A 12,492-nucleotide genomic window follows, 5' to 3' on the forward strand; every position below is an offset into this window, starting at 1 on the left:
TCCAAGTGCCCTCCCAGCCCTCACATCAGCCTACAGAGACAAGCCAGAGGTCCAGCAGTGCTCAAAGCAAGCTGCTGCAGCCCCTCTGTGTCACAGATGTGATCTCTGGGCTCACCCTCTCAAGTACACTTACACAGTGCTTTGCTCACACTGTTGCCTGCAGCTGGTCCAGCATCAGCCTTGGGCAGCACCAGTGCCCTTCATTTGGGCACTGCTGATGGAGCTCTGAGTATGTGCAGAGCAAGGTCATTGCTGTCAGCAAACCTGTGTGTAAATTCCTTGGGATCAGGGTGAGAGGAGCTGGTAAGCTGTGGGTGGGGTAAGGGGGCTGGGACTAAACCACGCTAGTTTGTGCTTGACCTGTTTTGTCACTGGTTTTATCTCCCCTCTAAACCTGCAGAACGCAACAAAAGCTTTGAAATGTCTTCCTTTGTGGAAACCAAAGGGCTTGAGCAACTTACAAAGTCTCCTGTGGAATTTGTGGAGTATCCTTGACTTTCATAAAGTGGCTTCCTAAGTCTTTCTATATCTGAGATCTGCTACAGAGCTTTATTGGAATTCAGAGACAGGAGCTGGAGAAATAGGGAACCCAAATGAAATTTGTAGATTAGATTTTATTCCTTCTAAAGATTTTAGTTTTCTATATGAATTAATTGGCCTGAGTTCTGATGAGCTAATTTAAAAACTGGCATGAGTCCTCGTGCTGTGGGCTAGGACTAGAGGGAATAGGCATAAATGACATAGTGAAGACCTAATTCTGATTGTTAAATTTATCATCCTTTATGGAGTTGTAAGAGTTATGGTGAGCAAATTGTCAAAATGTGGCTGACTTCTTTGTAAAGTCACATGAGAACACTCGCTTTGCCATCATACCTCTACTGATTTATTGCCACACAATTTCTCAGATTTTCTGATTTTTATGACTTCTAAAGAAAAGTTAAGGAACATACTGGTTACACCTTTTGATGTTTCTCAGTAGCTCTCCTCATGGTTGCAGTTAAGAATGAATGAAGTAAAATAAACAGATGAAACAGTGCCTCAAAGAAGATTAATGGAAAGCTCCTTTCAACGATTGCCTGCAGCACATTCTCATATCCAAAATTTGTACTCAACCATAAGATGTGTACATTTGTTATTTCTGTCCATGTAGAGGCCAAGTCTAATCTCATTCCAGAAAACCACTTTTTAACTGAACACCTCTCCCTGCTCCAGAGGAATATTCACTGGTTACAACCAACTGGCCTCTGTAAATGTAATCCTAAGGAAATCCCAAAATAGGAAACCATTAAGATAAATGGAATTTTATGAATGTGATCTTCCTAATGCATCTGCCTATGCTCTTTCCTTGCTTGCTCTGAGTACTCTGTGCAGGAACAATCAGCACCTTTAATTGCCCCCTATTTATCATATCTCCTACAAAACTGTGACATCTGGAAGCATGATGGTTGCAGAAATCCAACAAGGATCCCATGGCCATTCTGTAAAGAATTACCTGTGTTTAACCCTGCAGCTGCAATTCTCCCTTGCCAGGTGATTCTTGTCACATGTTCTGCACCTTAACTACTCTCTGACCAGATACAACAAAATGCAGCTGAGCCGGATTTACCCAAAGGGAACACGAGTAGACTCTTCCAACTACATGCCACAAGTCTTTTGGAATGCTGGCTGCCAGATGGTCGCCCTCAACTTCCAAACCGTAGGTAAGTCCTGCTGTTCTCTGGCTTTGGAAAGCTGTACATGTCCTCTTCTCTCATAGACTTGCTGATTCATAGGTAGGAAAGGTTGTATTTGTCCAAAATTATCTAGGAATTAAAGTATACTAAAGAGATGGTAATTACAAGTATTTAACCCAGGCTTGTACTGTTTCTGTTACAGTAAATATTAAATTACAGTGATTTTTTTAAAAAAATATTGCTTTCTGAAATTATTATCTGTCCAGAAGATAACTCTTACCAATATTTTTCACATCCAGATTTGTCTATGCAAATAAACATGGGAATGTACGAGTACAATGGCAAAAGTGGCTACAGGTTAAAGCCAGAATTCATGAGAAGGCCAGACAAGCACTTTGATCCGTTTACTGAGGGAATAGTGGATGGAATAGTGGCCAACACTCTGTCTGTCAAGGTATGTATGTAGCTGGTGGAAGTGCTCTCATGGCAATGCCAGGGTATGGATATATTTATATTTCTGTGGTGCAGGGGCCTTGAAAATGACTATACTAAGCCAAGAAAATAAAATTAATTTAATTTCATAAAGTGCCATTTAATTTTAAAATTCTGCCTCACATTTCACATTGTAGGAGAAATCAATATATTTTTATTGCATTATTCTTCTCCATAGAAGTAATTAAAGAATCAAAGAACTGGGAAGTGTATGGATTTAGGAACAGTTTGGCTGTGTTTTTAGAAACAAAGTGCTGGATTTAAAACAGGCTGTTGTGAAGTGGGAGGTTGGACTGGAATAGCAAGAACACCACATGCTTAGTATAAATAAATTTTTCTGGTTTTCTGAAAGTTCTCCAGAAGAACTGTGGAACAATAAATGCCAGCTGCAATTCGTTGCCAACTTGTTTATCCTTGTTCCTTTGTAAGGACCTCTGATGAAGTTTAGGGACTGCCAGGAATCTGCAGGTTGAGAATTACCTGCATAAGTGTTCAAGGGGATAGATTGCATTGGCTATGATGGGGACAAATTCACTTGGTGTCTCTCCAGCTATAAAACCATAAACTTTCTGGAGTCCTGCTGCTCCTCTAATGGACTCATCCCTTAGAACAGCCTCTGTATTATAGAGTCCATCTGCAAAATATCCTCCTGTTTCCACAGAGGGAAAACAAGTGTTTTCCTGCAGGCAGGAGTGCAGCAGAGCCTGCTGGGAGGGATGTGGATAAAGGAATAATCTGGTGATATGCATAGTAATAGAGGAGGATGTGTGGGGTGACCTGGATGGTGACCTGCAATCATGGACACTTTCAGGCCCCTCCTGTAGGTTTAGAGGTACTTTCTTCTGCAATTAGAGCAAATGGAGGTGGAAGTCACTCAGCAGCTGTTAGGAGATGCTCAGTTTTGGAATGGGGATGAGCATGCAGGAGTCAGGAGACAGCTGTCAGAAGGCAGCTGCCTCTGCCTGCCCAGGGAGGGATCTGCTGGTCACAGTGTCACTGTTCACACAGGCACGCTGGAACTGGATTAAGATTTACTTTAGGCAAGCCTCAGTTTGTTAAGGTACAGTGACACTGCTGCACACTCCTGTGCCTCTTCATCTTTCTGATGTAATTCCAGACCCTTCTTTCACTTTTTCAAGCTGAGAGCTGTGATGCCTATTAAAAATAAGAACTGGAAAAGATCAGCTATTTTACAATTTTATTTTCATATTAAAACTGCTCTGTCAAGAGCCTTCATTAGAACACGAACTTTTAAGATTGTTTTCTCCCTCACAGCTAAAAGCATATATATAATTTCTCTGCCATTTAAGCCTCTGTTTTTTCAAGCATTTTTTGAACCTGTTGTTGGGACTAGGCAGAACTTAAGAGTTCTCAGGAACTAGACATGCAGATTGAGGAGGAGATCCAAATGAGTATTACTGCTGAGGGATGGCCAGCAGCCTGATCTCAACCACATTATTGCTCATAGGGGAATTCAGCATCACAGGGTGACAGGAAACCAGGCCTCACAAGTTGTTTTTCTATGTCTGCAGTTAAATATTGGGGTTTTTTTCTGTTTATTGTGAGCTTAGTGTTGTTTTGGTTCTATTTTAAATGCCCACTGTCTGATCATTAATGAGAGCTATGCATCTGCATTGCAGCCACTTATTTCCTAATCCGCTTCTTATGATGCTTTTGTTCATTTGCTTTAGATTATTTCAGGTCAGTTCCTTTCTGACAAAAAAGTCGGTACCTATGTGGAAGTGGACATGTTTGGCCTGCCTGTGGACACCAGGAGAAAAGCTCTGAAGACCAAGACTTCTCAAGGCAACGCAGTGAATCCAGTCTGGGAAGAGGAAGCCATAGTGTTTAAGAAGGTTGGTGTAACACTTGCTTCCCAAAAAGGAGTTGTGCTTTTTTTTAATCCCTGTCCAGTGGGGACATGGCTTCCTGAAACATTGCACTTGTTAGAAAGCAGGAAAAGAGATTCTGAGTAGTTGTTTCACAGTTGAGCTGCTTCTGCTGAGCTTTGGCTGCTCCAGTTGTGGCAGCTGCTGCTAAAAGAAGTGAGTCTGAAGTCCTCTTGGTTGTTTGGGTGGCACAGCTGGAAGCAGCAGCTGTGTGGATGGAATGGGCAGCAAGCACAGATCCCAGCAGCAATGTGCCCTGGCTGAGCAGCCCTCCTGGGAACCTGGGAGCAGCAGGACAATGGAAATGCAGCTTCATGGGCCTGGCTGGCTGAGCTGGCACAGCCAAAGCAGTCTGCTGGCCCTGCTAGATTGGGCTATAAAGTCACTGCCTCGATGGTGAAGACAAATCCCATCCACCTGAGATAAGACTTTAACTTCTGAGCTGCTCATGCAGCTGAGAATTACTGAGTATTGCTCAGACTCAATTCTCTACACTTCTAAGGTGGCAGAAAACACTGAGCACCATGCAATGTGGATGTTTTATTGCACTTTGCAACATACCTGCAGCCAATATTTGAACAGAACCTCTGGGTTTTGCTCACTGAGCACCTTGGTTAAGTATATCCTCAGTCCAGGTGCTTGTAAAACAGTTTATTTCAGATTTCCCTCAGCAAGTGTAGCTCACAAGGATGTTTAGACACTTGGTACTTGCAGCAGAGCTCTTTTCCCTGAGTAATTTGGCCTTCTGATTGGCTTTCCTTTGGCAGCCTGCCAGAGCTTAAGTTTGGAAACATCACTAGTATTTTTCTTCTGTAATGAACTTCTAATTAGTGTACTTTGTTTCTCTATTTAGTTAACGATTGTGCCTGACTGCCCCTGTGCTCAGAGAAGCACAGGCTACTATTTTTAGAAGTCAAAAATAAATCAGAGAAGCTTTTTTCATTGGTTTTTTTGGTTGTTTTTTTCCTTCCAATGACTAGGTAAATTTTAGCATGTGATCTTTGCAGCCTATGGAAGGAGCTCGTTCAGAGCTGAAAGTTAGTAATGCAGTAATATTGCCTTGCAGGTGGTTTTGCCTTCCCTGGCCTGTTTAAGGTTAGCAGTGTATGAAGAAGGAGGGAAATTCATTGGCCATCGGATATTGCCAGTCTCAGCAATCCGACCAGGTAAAAGCTTTTTCCCCATCCAGACAGACATTGTGTGGTGAAAAGAGACAGCCAGGCAGAATCTCAACTGCTCCAAATCAGCAGTCTCATAGCAAATGAGGACTTGAAAAACAAAAATGTAATATTTCATCAAAAACTTAAATTTTTGACCATCCAGGAAAATCAATGGAATTAAAGCACTGGAGGCATAGTTGGCATTTCCTTATCTCCAGTACACCAATTTCATGCTCACAGGTTTGGGCTAAAAAGTGCATTGGCACACTTTTAATAGAAAAGAGAGCAGTGACAGCTAATTTTGATGTCATCTTTGTGAGAATGGGACGTGGCTGGGAATGAAAGTCAAACCTGCTCCTTTTAATGTAATTTCTGGCATGCAGGTCAGTCACATGAAAGACTGACCTGTATGCCAGCTGTCATATCTCTGTAATACCGTTAAATCAATCCAAAATTACTTTTATCCTCATTGCTGAAAATTAAAAGAAAAATATAATTATTGGCCTCTTCTAATTTCTACTATAATTAGTGTCCACTTAAATGAAAATTACCTTGTGTGACAACCCTAGCCACATTTTCCAGGCTAGAGCTCCCAGCTTTACTCACTGGAAAAGGAAGACTTATCTCTATCTACCTTGTGCCTTATCCAACACAAAACTCATGTGTCCCCACATCTGACAGTTGGCCAAATTACTCCTGAGGAATAATCCCCACACCTTTTTCAAGAGCAAATTTAGTTTGTCAGTCCAGCAGACGCCTTTTTTATGCCAGCTGCATTTTCTGCTGGCTTAATGGATGTAGCTGTCTCCTGGAAGATCTGCTGAGTGCCAGAGGAAGGTAGGTGGGTGACTGGAGAGGAGAAAGGGGATGGGAAGGATTTCCCTCTTCTGGCAAGTGAAATCTTGCCAGAGCTGTTCCCCCCAGGCCCATTCTCTGTGCTTTTGGCTCCAGCAGTCATAAGTTTACAGCATATGATGGAGAGCAGCCTGTTGATCTGAGTTTGTGTCCATGCTGAAAACTGGCTGGAGGAGGTTGAGAGAACTGAGAAGCCTTTGTAATATTTAATTTCTCTCTTTTCTGAGATGCTACTGAAAATTATATCATGCTGTCACATAAATCCACAGACTTGTCACTATTCCCAAAACAAGGATTTAGCCATTACTTGGAGAGCGAGTTGCTTACATCAGCCAGGTGTGGATTACCCCATATAAATGCATCCTGCTTCTGACTTGGATCCTGATACCTCTCACATGTGTGGCTCCCAAACTGGACATGCACTCAGTGCCACAAGGTGATCAGTCAAAGGTTGGACAGCCAGCTTTCAAAACAGCCTGGAATTTCTCTTTTTACAGATGTATTCCTGAGGATGCTTACATAATAGGATTTATACATACAAACACAGTCTGTGGCTATCATGCCACGTTGTGTATTTTTTAAATTAGATGCTGTGTGTGGATGGGCTGTTACATCTCGGTTTACTTTGGCTGTTCAGGTTGCTGAGTACTACCAGGGTCACTTTTGAAAATAAGATGTACTAAACTAAAAAAATCCAGACATAGATACTAAAATAGAATGCATGAAAAATTTAAATAAATTACTATTTTTAGCATCAATCACATATGTAAGAATAAACAGAAGATATCATTTTGAGCAGCAGTGCCACATGCCTTTCCAGCAGTCTGTACACTTATCGCTGAAGCCCTTCAGGTAAACCTTCCCCTCCCAGAAGTCCCTGGAGCTGCCTGCTCAGTTGGCATCAAACAGTAAATAACAAATATAACAGAGATGCATTGGAAATGCCTGTGGAAGGGTTTATGCTGTGAACCGGTTGTTTCTTACTCTGCAGGCTATCACTACATCTGCTTGAGGAACGAGAGGAACCAGCCTCTGACACTGCCAGCTCTCTTTGTGTACATCGAGGTCAAAGACTATGTCCCTGACACTTACGCAGGTAACTCAGAATTCTACAGGGAATTGTCTTGCTGGGGAATATAAAGGTTAAGTGAAACACAAAGTCCATGGGGTGTGACTGACTTGCCAGGCTGGGATAAGTCCTGTGAGCAAAGATCTGCATCTGGTGGATCAGTGTGTCTCCTCACTCCTAGGAGATGGCCTGATTTTACAGCACCTTGCCTGAGGCTTAGGATTAGGGCCAACTCATATTTTCAGCAGACTCTAAAGGAGGAAGTACTCCAGGCACTTGCTACTGGAATACAAATGAAACTTTGCATGCAGGACACACAAGGATGTAATTGTTCCCTGGGCAAAGTGCCATGCTCAAGGGAGGGAACTGTGTTTTGGCATTGGCTTCAAACAGGGGTGGGTTTAAATGCCATGCAGTGAAACACCATCTTCAGGGAAAAACACTGTTCTACCTGTTCCTAAAACCCCGAGTGCTGGAGCCATAACACCAGGGCTTTGAAACTGAGGTGTTTGCCTTTTTCCTAGATGTGATTGAGGCCTTATCCAACCCAATCAGATATGTAAACTTGATGGAGCAGAGAGCTAAGCAGCTGGCTGCACTGACTCTGGAAGATGAGGAAGAGGTCAAGAAAGAGGTAAGGGAGGTTTCTGAGTCTCTGGGAATCATGCTATAGTATTTAAAAGCACCTACTTTGCTTAGGAAGGCAAACACTGAAATCTCTGGGAATTGTGTGTGTTGATTACATGAACACCTGTAAACATCTCACCCTGAGGAAGGCTGAGGCACAGGACACCCCGGCAGCACTGCACTGAGTGTGCTTTCACTAAAAGCAGCATGGTGTGCACTGAACAGATTGGTGTTCAAAGGTGAAAGACAGGAAGAACTGTGTTATTTGATGCACAGCTTTGCTCTGGAGCATCTGAAATCTTTGTGGGTCAATGCCCATTTTTTTCCAGTGTGCTGCTGGTTCCCCTTGCAAAAAAAGACAGCTCTTTGTCAAGAGTTTTTCCTGAAAATATTACAAATTGCAGAGAATTTCAGACTGTCTCATTCTGCTGAGAAACATTTGTGTATCTCAGATTACAAATCTCTATAGATTCTCTGTGAGCAAACATGTCCTGAAGAGACACAAGGTAATTGGACAATAATTCAAGTGGGATGGGGGTCTCTGAAATTCAGCCCTTCATAGATGTTAGACAAATGAAGAGGGAGGAGACCATGGAATAAATAAATAGGCCTATAGTAGCTGAGCTGAAAGCTATGGGAGCCCCAATTTTAGTTGTTAGTTATCTGGAGATATATATATGGTTACCTACAGACTAACCTGTGAAGCTTTTTTTCTGTATAATTGAAGGTGTTTTGCACTCAAATGCACAGATGTTGTTTTGAGTATTACTGAGAGTTCAGCTATGATTACTGATGGACTCTGCATGTTCAAACATTCAGTCTCTCTGTTCCAGACACTGGCAGTGGGGCTTCTAGCAGTGTTTGGGAACATCAGCTTTGTCTGTCAGAGGTGCCTGTGCCAGGTGTTGCGCACATTGAGTGATCAAAAGGCTCTCAGCACAGTCTCCTTCAAAGACAGATAAATGCTTTTCAATCCTAATCTGCCCTCTGCTCTGGTGTTTGCCATCTTCAATTCTCAGATGTGCAAAACCTCACTGAACTAGATTTTGTAACCAAGAATACATTCTCAAAGCAGACCAGATGAGTTAAAGTCATTACAATTCAGTAGCCAACATTTCACTCTGTGTGCAGTGTCACTAGTTCTGCTGAATGAGGACACTGTGAAATGCTCAATAGTATCTTAGACATTTATCTAGGACACACTACACATGAGATTCTATATTAATAGCAAAGCCTTTTTTTAACATAATTCTTTAAATACCTTAGAGGTCATTTTTACTTTTGAAAAACTACAGATTTTCCTGGTATATACAGGCTTATTTGTTAGTTAGAAAAATTCTTGTCATTGAGTATCTTCTGCAGCAAATGGAAGAAGGAGGGATGTCTGTCAAGGAGCTTGGAAGCTCAGAGAATAAAAGAGGGTTTTTTTGGAGAAGCACAGAAATATTTTGTAAAAGAAAACTGTTAAAAACTGCTAAAAATGTGTAATGGTTGAGTTAGCTGCAGCACCAAGGGACAGGGACAAAACTGTCAATCTGAGTTCACCATGGTTATCTTCTATTTTAAAGGCAGTTTTTGGGAAAGGTATTTTGGTCTGTACTTGGAAATCTTGAATTCCCTGACCATGTTTTGTGATGCTAAGATTTGCCTCATCTGTTAGTCGGTTTTCTTCACTTCTATTGGCCCACAACAATCACACCAAATCATAATTGCAAGTACATTTACTGGCAACACAGCTGAACAATCCCAAGTGTGTTTGCCAGAAATGAACACTTGATTGCACCTGGGTTCACATTCCCAATGCCCAGTTTCAGGCTTACACACTATAACTGATTAATTGTGTGCAAAGCTGAGCTGTCTCCCAGCGCAGATTCCACTCCCCACACCTCTTTCCTTGCCCCCACACACATTTCTGATCTGAACAGCTGTGAGAGGAAAACTGAGAGGTTTTTGCTTTGCTCTCCTTGCTGTAGAAGTTCAAACCAAACCTCTGTAGGAAGTTCCACAGGCTTCTCACAGAAGAACAGTGAACTAAGCTACCCAGCAGTGAATTGTTTTAAACAAAGAAATCAGCCTTTCTTCCTGCTTCACATTACCCCTTGTCTGTTAATGGTCAGTGCAGTCACATAAGCAAAGAATGCTGAAGAACTGCCTGAGGTTGCAGCATCTTTTCTGGATTTATTTATAAAGTTCCCATCGTGAATATGGTAGGAGTTTCTACCTTTACTTTCCTTGGTCAGCTCTTGCTTTCCAGCCTGGGCTGAGAAGAGCTGTTTTTGGGGAAAGGAATGCCCTGCAGTGTGAGTTTTGCACCTTTCAGTGAACACATTGTAAATCTCTAAGAGCATACAGGTAGTGAGGGTTGCCCTGTCTTCCCCTGCCAAGTGTCCTCTACAGACAGGAAAAAAAACACAAAGGAATTTGCAGAGAATTCCTTGGTAAAAGCTAATCCCAGCCTGAAGCAGCTCCTTTTCTCTGTAGAAATAAAAATAGACCAGATAGTCTTCTATGGGTATGTATCTGTCTACTTAGTAAATGCACTATGTTGCAATAGACATGGCAATGTGAAATAGAAACCAGTTTATGTTAATATTAAAACTGTAAATTAAAAGGCTGGATTACATCATGTTTTAAAAACAGCCTAAAAGGAAAAATCTTTTTTTAAAGGAAAAATCCTGTTTATTTTAGCATTCTTCTAGCACAGTATGATGAATTATGGGAAGAGAAAGTGTTTTTTAATGAGATTAGATTGCTTGATGTAGTGAAAATTATTCGTTATTCACTTCATGGTCCTGCCTCACATTTCTGCTTCAGTTTCTGGAAACAGATGTTTTATATCCCAAAGTGACAGGTTATATTAATAGTTCCTCAACAAAGTGTGATGCAGCATTTCACAACAAATAAAAAACAGGTCTCAAAAGAAGATAATACCCATTTCCCATGCAGTGGGGCACAGATACGCCAGAAGTTAAGAATTCTAGCTTTATTGCATTAAATGTTGAGGATCTGTGTAGGAAACATTTTTATTAAACTAATGAAGTGCAGCCTGAGGAGAGCTGTGAGGATAGCCACATTCTGTGTGTGTTTATCACAGCTACAGCTTTTGCCTGCCACATTGTTCCTCTGTTAGAAATGTTGGCTAAATGAGGTTTTTCCCTATTTTACTGCAGTCACTCCTGCTTGGTATAAATGAAGTTGTTGGCACTGGTTTGTAATTGCATCATGCTTCTGCCTACAGTATCTCTCTCCTGTAATTCCAGTAGGAATAGGCTGTTGAGACAGGAATTGTTTTGCAATGTAGTGTCAGGGCCAGACTGAAGGAAGCCCAGCAGCAGGAGCAGCAAAAAACAGTTGGATCAAAATCCATTTTGCCTTTGTTGATGCAGCACAGGCTGATGTTTTGCAAGCATGAAGTAGTCATAGGGCAAAAAAAAAACAACCCAAAATACCAACTGTGGTATCCTGCCTCTTCATGTAATGTGATTACCATCAAAGAAGGAGATGGAAGCAGCTGAAGGAACAAATCCAAAACGTCCCTGAGACACCATGGCAACTGGCCCCTTGCAGGGACAGCAGGAAGCGGAAAAATTTCAAAAGCATTTCAAAATAAAAATTGCTGTGAATTGACCTTCTGTTTGCTGAGTGCTGGGTGCCTGCTTAAAACCTGATGGTCACAGAGACAATTTCCGGTGGTCAGTGTGTAGTGCAGTGCATGCTGCAAGCCTGAGCCTTTAGGAGACTGGAGAGAAGGAAAATATTCTGGAAAATGCTTAAATATTTGGATACCACAGATGTGTTCATGCAGCAGAATGGAGGTACGGTTTACATATTACCCTTGGAGTGTAGTTACAGGAATGTAGGATCTTGGGAGTCAGAAGGATGTTCCTGTTCTGTGAGAATGGTGAATAATGGTAGTGCTGTGTGTACCTATGAAATTTAGAAGTAATCTTGTGTACACGTTTTGTTCACAGCAGGGACTTAAGAAGCATTCTCCTGGCAGCACCTACATTATTTCTAGAAAGATTTTATGTCTCTTCACTGCAAAACAGCCTTCACATCTGGTGCAGCTAATATATGTTGCACTAAAAAATGTCCCTGATGAGTTATATCTGCTTAAAATACTTTTTCAGAATAATGCACGCTCCATTTCTTCTGCACAAATGAGCCACCTGTGTTACAACGGCTCTTAAGGATGTCTTCTTTTGCTGTTTTATTTTAGAATGATTTTTAGATACAACATTTGCAGAATTTTGCATTTAAAAAACAGGCTAAACTGGACCTGCAAATAAATTAAGTCTCTTAGTTGGGAAGAATAATGTGAATTAACATGTGATTTCAGATTGACCACGGGGATGCACCATCTGAAGCTAACAATGAACCCAGGCCAACACCAGCAGAAAATGGAGTAAATTTCACTGCCTCCCTCACACCGAAACCAGCAACTCAGGTTGTTCACAGCCAGCCAGCACCAGGTAAAAAATAACAAACAACAAAACAAAGGAAAAGAAAAAAAAAGTCCCATGTTTTCTAAATTAGCCTAGATAATAATTTTTCAAGTGCTTTGTGTTTAAAGGACAAAGGTGGGAAGTTGTGTGTGTTTGTTTTTTTTGTTTGTCTAAAATAGGTAGAAATTTCCCACCGCTTTTCTCTGCTTCAAATATACAAATATCTTCTACTTAACAGTTGCATTGGTGGTGCAACTGAAATTCATTACAAGCAAGAAAATG

General features: G+C 41.5%; 1 protein-coding gene across 4 annotated transcripts in view; it reads left to right on the forward strand.

Annotated features, from left to right (window-relative positions):
• PLCB1 (phospholipase C beta 1) overlaps positions 1-12,492 on the forward strand; it is a 343,204-nt gene that overhangs the window by 265,514 nt on the left and 65,198 nt on the right. For all 4 annotated transcript variants that reach the window (XM_021540293.3, XM_085577017.1, XM_021540294.4 and 1 more), the window contains exons 17-24: positions 401-485; positions 1,576-1,700; positions 1,973-2,127; positions 3,857-4,021; positions 5,121-5,220; positions 7,061-7,165; positions 7,663-7,772; positions 12,105-12,237. In XM_021540293.3, coding sequence (XP_021395968.1) covers positions 401-485; positions 1,576-1,700; positions 1,973-2,127; positions 3,857-4,021; positions 5,121-5,220; positions 7,061-7,165; positions 7,663-7,772; positions 12,105-12,237 — 978 coding nt within the window. The remainder of the gene's footprint in view (positions 1-400; positions 486-1,575; positions 1,701-1,972; positions 2,128-3,856; positions 4,022-5,120; positions 5,221-7,060; positions 7,166-7,662; positions 7,773-12,104; positions 12,238-12,492) is intronic.

The sequence above is a fragment of the Lonchura striata genome, chromosome 3 (assembly GCF_050655825.1).
Source record: "Lonchura striata isolate lonStrDom1 chromosome 3, ASM5065582v1, whole genome shotgun sequence".
In the NCBI taxonomy this organism is placed as follows: domain Eukaryota; kingdom Metazoa; phylum Chordata; class Aves; order Passeriformes; family Estrildidae; genus Lonchura; species Lonchura striata.